The 19,064-nt window shown below is 47.2% G+C and overlaps 2 protein-coding genes across 3 annotated transcripts in view; one reads left to right on the top strand and one right to left on the bottom strand.

Annotated features, from left to right (window-relative positions):
- Window positions 1-19,064, top strand: part of POF1B (POF1B actin binding protein) — a 482,431-nt gene that overhangs the window by 137,212 nt on the left and 326,155 nt on the right. The gene's annotated exons all lie outside the window — the stretch shown is intronic.
- LOC138802406 (connector enhancer of kinase suppressor of ras 2-like) overlaps window positions 1-19,064 on the bottom strand; it is a 185,363-nt gene that overhangs the window by 5,874 nt on the left and 160,425 nt on the right. The window contains exons 15-22 of the mRNA XM_069985668.1: window positions 12,641-12,689; window positions 12,300-12,472; window positions 10,740-10,813; window positions 9,490-9,561; window positions 2,828-2,898; window positions 2,548-2,648; window positions 1,293-1,800; window positions 34-233 (exon numbers count right to left, since the gene is read on the bottom strand). Coding sequence (XP_069841769.1) covers window positions 34-233; window positions 1,293-1,800; window positions 2,548-2,648; window positions 2,828-2,898; window positions 9,490-9,561; window positions 10,740-10,813; window positions 12,300-12,472; window positions 12,641-12,689 — 1,248 coding nt within the window. The remainder of the gene's footprint in view (window positions 1-33; window positions 234-1,292; window positions 1,801-2,547; window positions 2,649-2,827; window positions 2,899-9,489; window positions 9,562-10,739; window positions 10,814-12,299; window positions 12,473-12,640; window positions 12,690-19,064) is intronic.

Genomic DNA, 19,064 nt, shown 5'->3' with positions numbered 1-19,064 from the left:
GAATAAACGGAGGGGCACATGGTGACCTCTTACTTTTAAAGTGCTCTTCAGGACTCGGATGCGGTGCAGCTTTTCGTTGAGGACAGGGTCGTTGCTCCTCTTTACAAAGGATCTCCTGAACTCCTGCTTGGTTGAGGGTCTCTGCTCCCCGAAGGCTGACAGACTGGCCTGTTCCAGGGTCTTGTAAAGCTCCTGCAGTCCGTCTGTGCTGTTCCGTGTTTCCTTCTTGTTATCTAGAACAGAGATGGGGAACCGTGAGGGTTAGGGTCTGGATGCGAGCAAGGTCACATGACATTGGGTGTATCGCTGCCGCCATGGATTCAGATGTGTACAGTGGGGACTGATTCTAGGACCGGATTATATTGGTATTGTTATTCCTGATACATCTGATCCTTGAATAGTTGAGTGACATGACATGATCATAGACTGATAATGGTTCTTACCTATTTCACCCAGACTTCTAAAAGGCAAACCATTCTACTTAGAGGGGATCTTCAGAATTAGAGAAGATATAGCTCCTTTCTTGCATAAACAGCCCCCCCTTGTCCTCAGGCTGTGTGTGGTATTACAATGTGGCCCCATTCACTTAAGTGGAACTGAGCTGTTTCAGAACGAAAGTGGCCATGCTTTTCTAAGCCTGGCCAACCCGTTTTATCCTCACTCTTATGCTATGTTCACACTACATATGATTCCGGCCGTAGTGCGAACCGCGAATATTCGCCCGTAGTTTTGAGGTTGATGCGTTTGCATGAAAGTATGCGATATACGGCCGCACAATGCACACTACGTATGAGCTTACGGCCGGATCGTATACGGCGCCGTGAAAAATGAACAAGACCATTGTTTGAGGACGGAACTGTTCCAACTCACGGCCGTGGATTTCCATGCGGTCCCGTACGAAGTATTTATTTCAGCCAAATTGAACTTGATTTTTCGATCCAAAAGGTTCTGTGTGGTTTATTGGGCTGGGCGAAGATTTCCAAGTAAATGACCTGCCTCAGATCGCTTCGAAACAAGCTAGGGAAGCATAACTGTACTACGGGCGTATATTCGCGGTTCGTACGCATCCGGCCGCATGTCTATTTTTCCCACGGCTGTAGTTTCAGCCGCACATGTACGGCTGCGTACGAACTACGGCCGGAATCATACGTAGTGTGAACATACCCTTAAACTGTAAGGAGATTTGACCTTGCGGAGTATGGGAAAGTTGGGTGAGCAGTAATGGCGGCCATATTGAAGTCTTGAGAACTACTATCTGTGGGACATGTAGGATTGTATTCCATGGCTCTAACCTTCCCTGCTGGAGCTGCTGTGCTTCCTCTTCAGCGGCTCCTCCTCGGGCTTCTCCTCTACTGGACCGGTGTTCTTGTTACGGTTTTTCCCCCTGGCGTCCCGGTTCCGGGGCAGGCTTTGGCTGCGCTGTTTTTGCGTCCTGGGATGTGCTGTGTGGCTCCTGGTACATTCCGCCAGAGGAAACGGCCCTTCCCGCTCGTGATTGTGACGCCGCTGGACCGGTAGCGTTGCTTGTCTTCTCCTCTCCGGGGACATTCCTGTCCGTCCTGCCACATAGTCAGAGTCTGGAGGGACGGTCTGGAGGAAGTGGAGTCCTGAACTGGTCAGAGGGGTTTCTATGAGATCCTGCCAGGACCTCCGATCCCGGAACGTGGGCCGACAACTGGAAGAGTGCGTGCTGCCCAAAGCATCCGGCCTAGAGTCCTCTGCAGAGGAGTGGGAATAGGTGGATTCACTAGAAAAGTGGCGTCCATGCTTCTGTTCTGGAAATGGACTCGAGGAATTCACCTGGAAAGATGAAATGATGAGAAATCATCCTGGAAGGTTAAAGGGCAACTCCACCCAAATGACACATTACCCTCATACATTGTGCTCTGACACGAGATCGACACACCTTATGCTCATCTATTACTGCTGACAACCAGCCCCAATATAATGTGTATAGAGAGGTAGTCACAGCCCCGCCCCCTGTATGACATTACTAATATAATATAATAACGTGATCACCCATAAGACCCACACACCTTTTATACAAAAACAGCTATTCATCTATTACTGCTGCACCCAGCCTGTACATAATGTGTATAGAAAGGTAGTTACAGCCCCGCCCCCTGTATATCATGTGTATAGAGAGGTAGTTACAGCCCTGCCCCCTGTATATCATGTGTATAGAGAGGTAGTCACAGCCCTGCCCCAGTATATCATGTGTATAGAGAGGTAGTCACAGCCCCGCCCCCAGTATATCATGTGTATAGAGAGGTAGTCACAGCCCCGCCCCTGTATATCATGTGTATAGAGAGGTAGTCACAGCCCCACCCCTGTATGTCATGTGTATAGAGAGGTAGTCACAGCCCCACCCCCTGTATATCATGTGTATAGAGAGGTAGTCACAGCCCCGCCCCCTGTATATCGTGTGTATAGAGAGGTAGTCACAGCCCCACCCCCTGTATGTCATGTGTATAGAGAGGTAGCCACAGCCCCGCCCTCGGGATGACATCACTGATATAATGACATGTGATCACACAGGACACTCACTGAGGAGTTGCGGTGATAGGTGTCGCTCGCTGTGGTCTGAGGTTCCTGCTTTAATGTCATGGAGCCATCAATGTCGTCCTGGTCGCTTTCACTCCAGTAATCTGCTAACAGCAGGGAGAGCGTTACAGTGTATCAAATCTATGTACCACATATACATATATATATATATATATATATATATATATATATATATATATATACACACACACTGTATAATACATAGTGTGCTGGGGCTGGGTTATAACTTTATGTGACATTGTATAGTAATAGTGTCTTTTACCTTCGTTCGGTCTGATGTCCTTCTCATCCGGCGTGTACCCGATAGCAGCGAGGCCCAGGCGGTTCATCCATCTGCAGACACAATATTAACAGCCATTAGATTGTAAGCTTATGGGGCAGGGATGGCTTCTAACACCACAGGGAAGAGCTAAGGATAGTAGTAGGGATGGTGGCTATCTGCCCGGTGCATTCATACATGACACTCCTGTATTATATTATCATTCTGGGACTTGTAGTACTGCTCAGCCAGGCAGTATTGGAGAAGATTACTAAAATAATGTCAGAAATGGGGCAGAAGGGTAAACAATGCTATACGCTCCTGTGGAATTTTTATTTAGTTGACTTCTGACATCAGAATACCCCATTAAGACTCATTGCTGTATTATGCTGTATATTTCTCCTGTGGGTGCTAGATATATATTCTGATATGTCTCCTGTACACAGCAGCAGGGCACTACTGCATTCTGTAGGTGGCAGCAGATCATCACTACATTCTGATACCTGTCCTGTAGGTGGCAGCAGATCATCACTACATTCTGATACCTGTCCTGTAGGTGGCAGCAGATCATCACTACATTCTGATACCTGTCCTGTAGGTGGCAGCAGATCAGCACTGCATTCTGATACCTGTCCTGTAGGTGGCAGCAGATCATCACTACATTCTGATACCTGTCCTGTAGGTGGCAGCAGATCAGCACTGCAGTCTGATACCTGTCCTGTAGGTGGCAGCAGATCAGCACTGCATTCTGATACCTGTCCTGTAGGTGGCAGCAGATCATCACTACATTCTGATACCTGTCCTGTAGGTGGCAGCAGATCAGCACTGCATTCTGATACCTGTCCTGTAGGTGGCAGCAGATCAGCACTGCATTCTGATACCTGTCCTGTAGGTGGCAGCAGATCAGCACTGCATTCTGATACCTGTCCTGTAGGTGGCAGCAGATCAGCACTGCATTCTGATACCTGTCCTGTAGGTGGCAGCAGATAATTTCTGCATTCTAATATCTGTCCTGTAGGTGGCAGCAGATATTTTCTGCATTCTGATACTTGCCCTGTAGGTGGCAGCAGATCACTGCTTTATTCAGACACAGTACTTGTCTAGTAAATGGCAGCAGTTCATGTCTGTATTCTGACACCTGTCCACAAGATGGCAGCAGATCATCACGTTCTGTGTACAGACATCATCCTAATTCCTTATTACTGATATTACAGTGAATAAATGGATGTTCTGTATCAGCTCCTCTCTGATCGATCTGTTTAGAATAGAAACCTTTATTGATCGCTCTCCCAGTACCACTGACCATGCACTAAAAGATCTCATGTTCCTGGAGGCAACCAACTCTCAGTAACAGGGGACTGGACCATAAGGGTCGTACCCTGCCGGCAGCTGTCACTAGCCGTGTGCTTCAGTCATTGGCGGATGATGATCTGTGTGTCCGTTCCCGGCAGACGAGCCGATACACAGTGCAGGGAGACCATGCAGATACGGCTTTGCTTTGCTCACTTCCCTTTGTGTCTCTTTTCGGTGCTGAGCTGCAGTACCAGGCTCCTCCACCGCTGTACATGTGGCACTGTACTGTATTTAACCAGTGAAGGGACTGGCCTGATTATCTTTAGGGAATGAAAATTTCAGCAACTTTCTACCAGACATTGTGTTGCTGCCAGTGATAGCGATTCCATCCAGAGGCTGAAAACCTTATACAAGACCAAACAAGCTCCCTGCTCCTGGATCCTGGTCCTCTCGCTTCCTGATCTTGGATCATGGTCTTCTCGTTCCCTGTTCCTGTATCCTGGTCCTCTCCCTCCCTGGTCCCTGATCCTGGTCCTCTCATTCCCTGCTCCTGGATCCTGGTCCTCTGGCTCCCTGGTCCCTGATCCTGGTCCTCTCCCTCCCTGGTCCCTGATCCTGGTCCTCTCATTCCCTGCTCCTGGATCCTGGTCTTCTGGCTCCCTGGTCCCTGATCCTTGTCCTCTCCCTCCCTGGTCCCTGATCCTGGTCCTCTCATTCCCTGTTCCTGGATCCTGGTCTTCTGGCTCCCTGGTCCCTGATCCTGGTCCTCTCCCTCCCTGGTCCCTGATCCTGGTCCTCTCATTCCCTGCTCCTGGATCCTGGTCCTCATCCTCTCTTTCCCTGGCTCTGGTTCCTAGTGCTCTCGCTCCCTGGTCCTTGATCCTAGTCCTCTCCCTCCCTGGTCCTGGATCCTGGTCCTCTCGCTCCCTGGTCCTGGATCCTGGTCCTTTTGCTCCATGTCTTAGATCCTGGTCCTCTCCCTCCCTGGTCCTGGATCCTGGTCCTCTCGCTCCCTGGTCCTGGATCCTGGTCCTCTCGTTCCCTGGTCCTGGATCCTGGTTCTCTCGCTCCCTGGTCCTGGATCCTGGTCCTCTCGCTCCCTGGTCCTAGATCCTGGTCCTCTTGCTCCATGGTCCTGGATCCTGATCCTCTTGTTCCCTGGTTCTGGATCCTTGTCCTCTTGCTTCCTGCTCCTGGATCCTGGTCTTCTGGCTCCCTGGTCCTGTATCCTGATCCTCTCCCTCCCTGGCTCTGGATCCTGGTCCTCTCCCTCCCTGGCTCTGGATCCTGGTCCTCTCCCTCCCTGGCTCTGGATCCTGGTCCTCTCCCTCCCTGGCTCTGGATCCTGGTCCTATCCCTCCCTGGCTCTGGATCCTGGTCCTCTCCTTCCCTGGCTTTGGATCCTGGTCCTCTCTCTCCCTGGCTCTGGATCCTGGTCCTCTCCCTTCCTGGCTCTGGATCCTGGTCCTCTCCCTCCCTGGCTCTGGATCCTGGTCCTCTCCCTCCCTGGCTCTGGATCCTGATCCTCTCCCTCCCTGGCTCTGGATCCTGGTCCTCTCCCTCCCTGGCTCTGGATCCTGGTCCTCTCCCTCCCTGGCTCTGGATCCTGGTCCTCTCCTTCCCTGGCTCTGGATCCTGGTCCTCTCCCTCCCTGGTCCTGGATCCTGGTCCTCTCGCTCCCTGGTCCTGGATCCTGGTCCTCTTGCTCCCTGGTCCTGGATCCTGGTCCTCTCGCTCCCTGGTCCTGGATCCTGGTCCTCTTGCTCCCTGGTCCTGGATCCTGATCCTCTCCCTCCCTGGCTCTGGATCCTGATCCTCTTGTTCCCTGGTTCTGGATCCTTGTCCTCTTGCTCCCTGCTCCTGGATCCTGGTCTTCTGGCTCCTTGGTCCTGTATCCTGATCCTCTCCCTCCCTGGCTCTGGATCCTGGTCCTCTCCCTCCCTGGCTCTGGATCCTGGTCCTCTCCCTCCCTGGCTCTGGATCCTGGTCCTCTCCCTCCCTGGCTCTGGATCCTGGTCCTCTCCCTCCCTGGTCCCCGATCCTGGTCCTCTCGCTCCCTGGTCCTCTTGTCACCAGCTCTGGTGGTTATCTTTAGCTGCCGGTCACTTCTGGCTCAGGATGGATATTAATATGAGGCTCCTGGTATCCGGCATCAGCTGCGCCCCCCCCCCTCCCTCTCACACAATAGATGCATCGCACATCGCACCAACAAGAGCAAATGATTAAAATGAATTAAAACAAAAGCTGCATTGTCTCCAGGAGAAACCGGCACAATGGCCCAACCCCCCCCCCCCCCCCCCCCCCCATCTGCGCCATTCTTCATCTGCTGCTCTAATCACCAGGAACTTCTTATTCCGCTCACATCCCAGCACTGTGCACCCCGCTCTATTCCTGGCTCTGCAGAGTGCCCCCCTGATACTACACTGCAGCTGACCCTCATATGGCGGTGTTGGCTCTATATGGCAGTGTTATGTTGGCACTATATGGCAGTGTTATGTTGGCACTATATGGCAGTGTTATGTTGACAGTACATGGCAGTGTTATGTTGGGTATATATGTCAGTGTTATGTTGGCACTATATGGCAGTGTTATGTTGGCACTATATGGCAGTGTTATGTTGGGTATATATGTCAGTGTTATGTTGGCACTATATGGCAGTGTTATGTTGGGTATATATGTCAGTGTTATGTTGGGTATATATGTCAGTGTTATGTTGGCACTATATGGCAGTGTTATGTTGGCACTATATGGCAGTGTTATGTTGACAGTACATGGCAGTGTTATGTTGGGTATATATGTCAGTGTTATGTTGGCACTATATGGCAGTGTTATGTTGGCACTATATGGCAGTGTTATGTTGGGTATATATGTCAGTGTTATGTTGGCACTATATGGCAGTGTTATGTTGGGTATATATGTCAGTGTTATGTTGGCACTATATGGCAGTGTTATGTTGGGTATATATGTCAGTGTTATGTTGGGTATATATGTCAGTGTTATGTTGGCACTATATGGCAGTGTTATGTTGGGTATATATGTCAGCGTTATGTTGGCACTATATGTCAGTGTTATGTTGGCACTATATGGCAGTGTTATGTTGGGTATATATGTCAGTGTTATGTTGGCACTATATGGCAGTGTTATGTTGGCACTATATGGCAGTGTTATGTTGGGTATATATGTCAGTGTTATGTTGGCACTATATGGCAGTGTTATGTTGGGTATATATGTCAGTGTTATGTTGGCACTATATGGCAGTGTTATGTTGGCACTATATGGCAGTGTTATGTTGGGTATATATGTCAGCGTTATGTTGGGTATATATGTCAGTGTTATGTTGGGTATATATGTCAGTGTTATGTTGGCACTACATGGCAGTGTTATGTTGGCACTATATGGCAGTGTTATGTTGGCACTATATGGCAGTGTTATGTTGGCACTATATGGCAGTGTTATGTTGGCACTTTATGGCAGTCCCCCTCACTATTTACCCTCCTGGTGCCGGATTTGCCGCCAGTTTCTCGGCTTCTTCCAGGAACTTTGCATCTGGGATCTTCTCGTCCTTTTTATTAAATTTGCCGTTTAATAATTTCCCGGAGACATTTACATAACCGCATAATTAATTCACAAATCAAACAGGAAGCATAAATCTGTGCGGCGTTTATTGATGCGGCCATTCCGAGGTTATCCGGGAAATGTCAAAATCCGAGACACGATGTGAGGAGAATAAATGGATCTGAAGGCAGGGGCAGAAAGTGACGCTACACCCGCACTATAGTGACACCTCCAATACACCTGCACTACAGTCCGTGACACCGCATAACACTCGCACTATAGAGACACCCCCAATACACCCGCACTATAGAGACACCCCCAATACACCCGCACTATAGTGAAACCTCCAATACACCCGCACTACAGTCCGTGACACCGCGTAACACCCGCACTATAGACACCCCCAATACACCCGCACTATAGTGACACCTCCAATACACCCGCACTATAGTGACACCTCCAATACACCTGCACTATAGTGACACCTCCAATACACCTGCACTATAGTGACACCTCCAATACACCTGCACTACAGTCCGTGACACCGCATAACACCCGCACTATAGAGACACCCCCAATACACTCGCACTATACAGACACCCCCAATACACCCGCACTATAGTGACACCTCCAATACACCTGCACTATAGTGACACCTCCAATACACCTGCACTATAGTGACACCTCCAATACACCTGCACTACAGTCCGTGACACCGCATAACACCCGCACTATAGAGACACCCCCAATACACCCGCACTATAGAGACACCCCCAATACACCCGCACTATAGTGACACCTCCAATACACCTGCACTACAGTCCGTGACACCGCGTAACACCTGCACTATAGTGACACCCCCAATACACCCGCACTATAGTGACACCTCCAATACACCCGCACTATAGAGACACCCCCAATACACCCGCACTATAGTGACACCTCCAATACACCTGCACTACAGTCCATGACACCGCGTAACACCCGCACTATAGTGACACCCCCAATACACCCGCACTATAGTGACACCTCCAATACACCCGCACTATAGTGACACCTCCAATACACCTGCACTACAGTCCGTGACACCGCGTAACACCCGCACTATAGTGATTGACAACACCAATACACCCGCACTATAGTGACACCACCAATACACCCGCACTATAATGACACCTCCAATACACCCGCACTATAGTGACACCTCCAATACACCTGCACTAAAGTGACACCTCCAATACACCTGCACTACAGTCCGTGACACCGCATAACACCCGCACTATAGTGATTGACACCACCAATACACCCGCACTATAGTGACACCACCAATACACCCGCACTATAGTGACACCACCAATACACCTGCACTATAGTGACACCTCCAATACACCGGCAATATAGTGACACCTCCAATACACCTGCACTATAATGACACCACCAATACACCTGCACTATAGTGACACCTCCAATACACCCGCACTATAGTGACACCTCCAATACACCTGCACTATAGTGACACCTCCAATACACCTGCACTATAATGACACCACCAATACACCTGCACTATAGTGACACCTCCAATACACCCGCACTATAGTGACACCTCCAATACACCTGCACTATAGTGACACCTCCAATACACCTGCACTATAATGACACCACCAATACACCTGCACTATAGTGACACCTCCAATACACCTGCACATTCACACCATTATTCATACACTAAGCAGAGAAATGTGGGGGGCCAGGGAATCGGTGTGGGGGGGGGGGGGGGGCGGGGTGAGGGGAGCAGACGCAGCCCCCCCAGATCTCACCTGTTCATCTCCTCCAGACAGTCTGTAGCGAAGAAGAAGCTCTTGATTTTTGGATGACAAGCTTTGAAGGCGCTGAAAGAAGAAACACAAGATATTTCTGTCATCTCAGGCTTCAAAGAGACGTACAGAACATATGGCCGAGATCTGCACCTACTGTGCTATATACTATATACTACACCTACTGTACTATATACTGCGCCTCCTGTTTACAGCCCGGGGACTGCTGTACTATATACTGCACCTCCTGTATACAGCCCGGGGACTACTGTACTATATACTGCACCTCCTGTATACAGCCCAGGGACTGCTGTACTATATACTATATACTGCACCTCCTGTATACAGCCCAGGGACTACTGTGCTATATACTATATACTGCACCTCCTGTATACAGCCCAGGGACTACTGTACTATATACTATACCTCCTGTATACAGCCCGGGGACTACTGTACTATATACTATACCTCCTGTATACAGCCCGGGGACTACTGTACTATATACTATATACTGCACCTCCTGTATACAGCCCGGGGACTGCTGTACTATATACTGCACCTCCTGTATACAGCCTGGGGACTGCTGTACTATATACTATATACTGCACCTCCTGTATACAGCCCGGGGACTACTGTACTATATACTATACCTCCTGTATACAGCCCGGGGACTACTGTACTATATACTATATACTGCACCTCCTGTATACAGCCCGGGGACTGCTGTACTATATACTGCACCTCCTGTATACAGCCTGGGGACTGCTGTACTATATACTATATACTGCACCTCCTGTATACAGCCCGGGGACTACTGTACTATATACTGCACCTCCTGTATACAGCCCGGGGACTGCTGTACTATATACTGCACCTCCTGTATACAGCCTGGGGACTGCTGTACTATATACTATATACTGCACCTCCTGTATACAGCCCGGGGACTGCTGTACTATATACTATATACTGCACCTCCTGTATACAGCCCGGGGACTGCTGTACTATATACTATATACTGCACCTCCTGTATACAGCCCGGGGACTGCTGTACTATAATACAGGATGTAACTCAGGATCAGTAATGTAATGTATGTACACAGTAACCTCACCAGCAGAATAGTGAGTGCAGCTCTGGAGTATATTACAGGATGGAACTGTATATGACTGTAATCTATATAATACATATCCCTCAGTCTGGCTCTCCCCGCCTCTCCATCCCCTGCAGTGTCAGTGACGCCGGCCCCCATACTCACTGTTTCCTCCTACATTCGATGGCTCGGTCTATCCTGAATTCGGGTAAACTGATGAAACCTTCCGCCTTCTCATCCTGGAAGAAGGAACGAAAACCCACAATGTTTACAAGGAGGCGGCCATAGCACCTAGCCCAGACCCCCCCCCCATCAGATGCTGCCAGACCCCACACCAGATGCTGCCAGACCCCCCCCATCAGATGCTGCCAGACCCCACACCAGATGCTGCCAGACCCCACACCAGATGCTGCCAGACCCCCCACCCATCAGATGCTGCCAGACCCCCCACCAGATGCTGCCAGACCCCCCCCCATCAGATGCTGCCAGACCCCCCACCCATCAGACGCTGCCAGACCCCCCATCAGATGCTGCCAGCCCCCCCCATCAGATGCTGTCAGACCCCCCCATCAGATGCTGTCAGACCCCCCCATCAGATGCTGCATGACCCCCCATCAGATGCTGCCAGACCCCCCCATCAGATGCTGCCAGACCCCCCCATCAGATGCTGCCAGACCCCCCATCAGATGCTGCCAGACCCCCCATCAGATGCTGCCAGACCCCCTCATCAGATGCTGCCAGTCCCCCCATGAGATGCTGCCAGTCCCCCCATGAGATGCTGCCAGATCCCCCCATGAGATGCTGCCAGACCCCCTATCAGATGCTGTCAGACCCCCCATCAGATGTTGCCAGACCCCCATCAGATGCTGTCAGACCCCCATCAGATGCTGTCAGACCCCCATCAGATGCTGTCAGACCCCCCATCAGATGCTGTCAGACCCCCCCATCAGATGCTGTCAGACCCCCCCATCAGATGCTACCAGACCCCCCATCAGATGCTGCCAGACCCCCCATCAGATGCTGCCAGACCCCCCATCAGATGCTGCCAGACCCCCCATCAGATGCTGCCAGACCCCCCCATCAGATGCTGCCAGACCCCCCCATCAGATGCTGCCAGACCCCCCCATCAGATGCTGCCAGACCCCACAACAGACGCTGCCAGACCCCCCACCAGATGCTGCCAGACCCCCCATCAGATGCTGCCAGACCCCCCCATCAGATGCTGCCAGACCCCACACCAGACGCTGCCAGACCCCCTATCAGATGCTGCCAGACCCGCCATCAGATGCTGCCAGACCCCCCGTCAGATGCTGCCAGACACCCATCAGATGTTGCCAGTCCCCCCATCAGATGCTGCCAGATCCCCCCATGAGATGCTGCCAGACCCCCTATCAGATGCTGCCAGACCTCCCATCAGATGCTGCCAGACCCCCCATCAGATGCTGCCAGACCCCCCCATCAGATGCTGCCAGACCCCACACCAGACGCTGCCAGACCCCCTATCAGATGCTGCCAGACCTGCCATCAGATGCTACCAGACCCCCTATCAGATGCTGCCAGACCTCCCATCAGATGCTGCCAGACCTCCCATCAGATGCGGCCTAACCCCCAGGATACAAAGCATCACATGAAGATGTCACCCAGCAGGATTGTGCATGCAGCTCTGGATGTGACTGGAGTACGTGATATAATAATATACATTGCAGTGTATAATGAGGCACTCACATTCTGGTTGGTGTACCAGTACAGGGACGAGTCCTTCAGAATGAACCAGTACTTCTTCCACTTCTGTGTGAAGTAACCCTTGGCGTCCTTCTTCTTCCATAGCCAGCCCTCACAGTCTCCGTGCCCCAGGTCCTTACAGGATATCCTCCGCCTGCTGCCACTGGTGAGCGATCCTCCTGGGGGGAAATACAGCGTTATACAGAGGCTGATCCCCAGTATATAGTGTATATACAGGCCGAGCTCCCCATGGCCGCACATCGCCCTCCCCCGCCCATGGTCAGACTTTTATAGCCAATAGAATATGTGAAATTTGATAAAAACTTATTAAAGTTTTCTTTTACCTTTTGATCTTTTTTTGGTTTTGACCCTCAGTGATGCGTAATGGAAAGACTGCAAAAGACAAACACATAGAATATAGTATATAACAGGCTATAATACTCCCCGCTGTATAACAGGCTATAATACTCCCCGCTGTATTATATACCAGGCTATAATACTCCCCGCTGTATGATATAACAGGCTATAATACTCCCGCTGTATGATATAACAGGCTATAATACTCCCCGCTGTTTAACAGGCTATAATACTCCCGCTGTATGATATAACAGGCTATAATACTCCCCCCTGTATAACAGGCTATAATACTCCTGCTGTATAACAGGCTATAATACTCCCGCTGTATGATATAACAGGCTATAATACTCCCCCCTGTATAACAGGCTATAATACACCCCCCTGTATGATATACCAGGCTATAATACTCCCCGCTGTATTATATACAAGCTATAATACTCCCCACTGTATGATATAACAGGCTATAATACTCCCCGCTGTATGATATACAAGCTATAATACTCCCCGCTGTATGATATACCAGGCTATAATACTCCCCGCTGTATGATATACCAGGCTATAATACTCCTGCTGTATGATATTACAGGCTATAATACTCCCCGCTGTATGATATAACAGGCTATAATACTCCCTGCTGTATGATATAACAGGCTATAATACTCCCGCTGTATAACAGGCTATAATACTCCCCGCTGTATGATATACCAGGCTATAATACTCCTGCTGTATGATATTACAGGCTATAATACTCCCCGCTGTATGATATAACAGGCTATAATACTCCCTGCTGTATGATATAACAGGCTATAATACTCCCTGCTGTATGATATAACAGGCTATAATACTCCCCGCTGTATGATATAACAGGCTATAATACTCCCCGCTGTATGATATAACAGGCTATAATACTCCCCCCTGTATAACAGGCTATAATAACACCCCCCTGTATAACAGGCTATAATACTCCCCGCTGTATTATATACCAGGCTATAATACTCCCCGCTGTATGATATACCAAGCTATAATACTCCCCGCTGTATGATATGCCAGGCTATAATACACCCCCCTGTATTATATACCAAGCTATTATACTCCCCGCTGTATGATATAACAGGCTATACTACTCCCCCCTGTATAACAGGCTATAATACTCCTGCTGTATGATATACCAGACTATAATACTCCCCGCTGTATGATATAACAGGCTATACTACTCCCCCCTGTATAACAGGCTATAATACTCCTGCTGTATGATATAACAGACTATAATACTCCCCGCTGTATGATATAACAGACTATAATACTCCCCTCTGTATGATATAACAGGCTATAATACTCCCCGCTGTATGATATAACAGGCTATAATACTCCTGCTGTATGATATAACAGGCTATAATACTCCTTCTGTATGATATAACAGACTATAATACTCTCGCTGTATGATATAACAGACTATAATACTCCCCGCTGTATGATATAACAGACTATAATACTCCCGCTGTATGATATAACAGGCTATAATACTCCCTGCTGTATGATATAACAGGCTATAATACTCCCGCTGTATGATATAACAGGCTATAATACTCCCCCTGTATAACAGGCTATAATACTCCCTGCTGTATGATATAACAGGCTATAATACTCCCTGCTGTATGATATAACAGACTATAATACTCCCCGCTGTATGATATAACAGGCTATAATACTCCCTGCTGTATGATATAACAGACTATAATACTTCCTGCTGTATGATATAACAGGCTATAATACTCCCGCTGTATGATATAACAGGCTATAATACTCCCCCTGTATAACAGACTATAATACTTCCTGCTGTATGATATAACAGAATATAATACTCCTGCTGTATGATATAACAGACTATAATACTCCTGCTGTATGATATAACAGGCTATAATACTCCCCGCTGTATGATATAACAGGCTATAATACTCCCCGCTGTATGATATAACAGGCTATAATACTCCCTGCTGTATGATATAACAGGCTATAATACTCCTGCTGTATGATATAACAGGCTATAATACTCCCCGCTGTATGATATAACAGACTATAATACTCCTGCTGTATGATATAACAGGCTATAATACTCCCACGCTGTATGATATAACAGGCTATAATACTCCCCCCTGTATAACAGGCTATAATACTCCTGCTGTATGATATAACAGGCTATAATACTCCTGCTGTATGATATAACAGACTATAATACTCTCGCTGTATGGTATAACAGACTATAATACTCCCCGCTGCTGTAATACTCCCCGCTGTATGATATAACAGGCTATAATACTCCCCGCTGTATGATATAACAGGCTATAATACTCCCTGCTGTATGATATAACAGGCTATAATACTCCCTGCTGTATGATATAACAGGCTATAATACTCCCCGCTGTATGATATACAAGCTATAATACTCCCGCTGTATGATATAACAGGCTATAATACTCCCCGCTGTATGATATAACAGACTATAATACTCCCCGCTGTATGATATAACAGACTATAATACTCCCCGCTGTATGATATAACAGGCTATAATACTCCTGCTGTATGATATAACAGACTATAATACTCCCCACTGTATGATATAACAGGCTATAATACTCCCCGCTGTATGATATAACAGGCTATAATACTCCCGCTGTATAACAGGCTATAATACTCCCGCTGTATGATATAACAGGCTATAATACTCCCTGCTGTATGATATAACAGGCTATAATACTCCCGCTGTATGATATAACAGGCTATAATACTCCCCCTGTATAACAGGCTATAATACTCCCTGCTGTATGATATAACAGGCTATAATACTCCCTGCTGTATGATATAACAGACTATAATACTCCCCGCTGTATGATATAACAGGCTATAATACTCCCTGCTGTATGATATAACAGACTATAATACTTCCTGCTGTATGATATAACAGAATATAATACTCCTGCTGTATGATATAACAGACTATAATACTCCTGCTGTATAACAGGCTATAATACTCCCCGCTGTATGATATAACAGGCTATAATACTCCCCGCTGTATGATATAACAGGCTATAATACTCCCTGCTGTATGATATAACAGACTATAATACTCCTGCTGTATGATATAACAGGCTATAATACTCCCACGCTGTATGATATAACAGGCTATAATACTCCCCCCTGTATAACAGGCTATAATACTCCTGCTGTATGATATAACAGGCTACAATACTCCTGCTGTATGATATAACAGACTATAATACTCTCGCTGTATGGTATAACAGACTATAATACTCCCCGCTGCTGTAATACTCCCCGCTGTATGATATAACAGGCTATAATACTCCCCGCTGTATGATATAACAGGCTATAATACTCCCTGCTGTATGATATAACAGGCTATAATACTCCCCGCTGTATGATATACAAGCTATAATACTCCCGCTGTATGATATAACAGACTATAATACTCCCTGCTGTATGATATAACAGACTATAATACTCCCCGCTGTATGATATAACAGGCTATAATACTCCTGCTGTATGATATAACAGACTATAATACTCCCCACTGTATGATATAACAGGCTATAATACTCCCCGCTGTATGATATAACAGGCTATAATACTCCCGCTGTATAACAGGCTATAATACTCCCGCTGTATGATATAACAGGCTATAATACTCCCTGCTGTATGATATAACAGGCTATAATACTCCCCGCTGTATGATATACAAGCTATAATACTCCCGCTGTATGATATAACAGGCTATAATACTCCCTGCTGTATGATATAACAGGCTATAATACTCCCCGCTGTATGATATACAAGCTATAATACTCCCGCTGTATAACAGGCTATAATACTCCCGCTGTATGATATAACAGGCTATAATACTCCCGCTGTATGATATAACAGGCTATAATACTCCCGCTGTATAACAGGCTATAATACTCCCTGCTGTATGATATAACAGGCTATAATACTCCCCGCTGTATGATATACAAGCTATAATACTCCCACTGTATGATATAACAGACTATAATACTCCCCGCTGTATGATATAACAGGCTATAATACTCCCTGCTGTATGATATAACAGACTATAATACTCCCGCTGTATAACAGGCTATAATACTCCCGCTGTATGATATAACAGGCTATAATACTCCCGCTGTATAACAGGCTATAATACTCCCCGCTGTATGATATACAAGCTATAATACTCCCGCTGTATGATATAACAGGCTATAATACTCCTGCTGTATAACAGGCTATAATACTCCCCGCTGTATAACAGGCTATAATACACCCCACTGTATGATATACCAGGCTATAATACTCCCCGCTGTATGATATACAAGCTATAATACTCCCGCTGTATAACAGGCTATAATACTCCCCGCTGTATGATATAACAGGCTATAATACTCCCTGCTGTATGATATAACAGGCTATAATACTCCCCGCTGTATGATATAACAGGCTATAATACTCCCGCTGTATGATATAACAGGCTATAATACTCCCTGCTGTATGATATAACAGGCTATAATACTCCCTGCTGTATGATATAACAGGCTATAATACTCCCGCTGTATGATATAACAGGCTATAATACTCCTGCTGTATAACAGGCTATAATACTCCCTGCTGTATGATATAACAGGCTATAATACTCCCGCTGTATGATATACAAGCTATAATACTCCCACTGTATGATATAACAGACTATAATACTCCCCGCTGTATGATATAACAGGCTATAATACTCCCTGCTGTATGATATAACAGGCTATAATACTCCCCGCTGTATGATATAAGCTTATTACAGGACGAGTGCTCATACATGACATGACTACTACTACTATAGGTAATATAAGAGTGAGTACTCACTCCTGCTATACTCACCTTGTGCTGTTCTGATTATTAATCCAAAAGTCTTCAGCAGCACTAGAAATAGTAGCGTGTGGGTGTGCGTCTCACCAAACCGGACCCAGATATGCAGTACCAGAAGTACCAGAAGTACCAGAATAGACTAAGGAGGCCGCACTACCAAGGAAATGTCACTTCTAATCCCACAGCGCAACCAGAATAATCATGCACACATGTATATACTCAGCTTTTTGGGTGTATTGGATCACACATTGAGCCGAAACGTTGGAAGTGCGGCCTCCTGTGTCTATTCTGGTTCTAGATTATTCTTCTCTGGTCACCCTCAGAGCTGCATCCATAGTTCTGCTACTTTACAGAGAACAGTGCATTGTGGGATCTCTGTCTTACCTAGTCAGGTACAATATAGGACAATGTATGTACATGGGCAGCCTACAGGGGGCAGTGCAGAGCTTACAGTGTGACTGATCACTAGGCGGGGACATGACATGTAAGAAAGTTCTTATTACATCTGTAATACTGTGATACTTCTCCTCTATGAACATTTATTCTCCTGAGACAAAAATCAGAACATGACTCTACAAGTTACTTCTTACTGCAGTCACATCCAGAGCTGCATCCACATATTATACTGCAGTCACATCCAGAGCTGCATCCACATATTATACTGCAGTCACATCCAGAGCTGCATCCACATATTATACTGCAGTCACATCCAGAGCTGCATCCACATATTATACTGCAGTCATATCCAGAGCTGCATCCACATATTATACTGCAGTCACATCCAGAGCTGCATCCACATATTATACTGCAGTCACATCCAGAGCTGCATCCATATATTATACTGCAGTCACATCCAGAGCTGCATCCACATATTATACTGCAGTCACATCCAGAGCTGCATCCACATATTATACTGCAGTCACATCCAGAGCTGCATCCACATATTATACTGCAGTCACATCCAGAGCTGCATCCACATAATAAACTGCAGTCACATCCAGAGCTGCATCCACATATTATACTGCAGTCACATCCAGAGCTGCATCCACATATTATACTACAGTCACATGCAGAGCTGCATCCACATATTATACTGCAGTCACATCCAGAGCTGCATCCACATATTATACTGCAGTCACATCAAGAGCTGAATCCACATATTATACCGCAGTCGCATCCAGAGCTGCATCCACATATTATACCGCAGTCACATCCAGAGCTCCATCCACATATTATACTGCAGTCACATCCAGAGCTGCATCCACATATTATACTGCAGTCACATCCAGAGCTGCATCCACATATTATACTGCTGTCACATCCAGAGCTGCATCCACATATTATACTGCAGTCAGATCCAGAGCTGCATCCACATATTATACTGCAGTCACATCCAGAGCTGCATCCAGATATTATACTGCAGTCACATCCAGAGCTGCATCCAGATATTATACTGCAGTCGCATCCAGAGCTGCATCCACATATTACACTGCA

The sequence above is a fragment of the Dendropsophus ebraccatus genome, chromosome 10, assembly GCF_027789765.1.
Source record: "Dendropsophus ebraccatus isolate aDenEbr1 chromosome 10, aDenEbr1.pat, whole genome shotgun sequence".
Classification (NCBI taxonomy): domain Eukaryota; kingdom Metazoa; phylum Chordata; class Amphibia; order Anura; family Hylidae; genus Dendropsophus; species Dendropsophus ebraccatus.
This window is presented reverse-complemented; position numbering and strand designations above follow the sequence as displayed.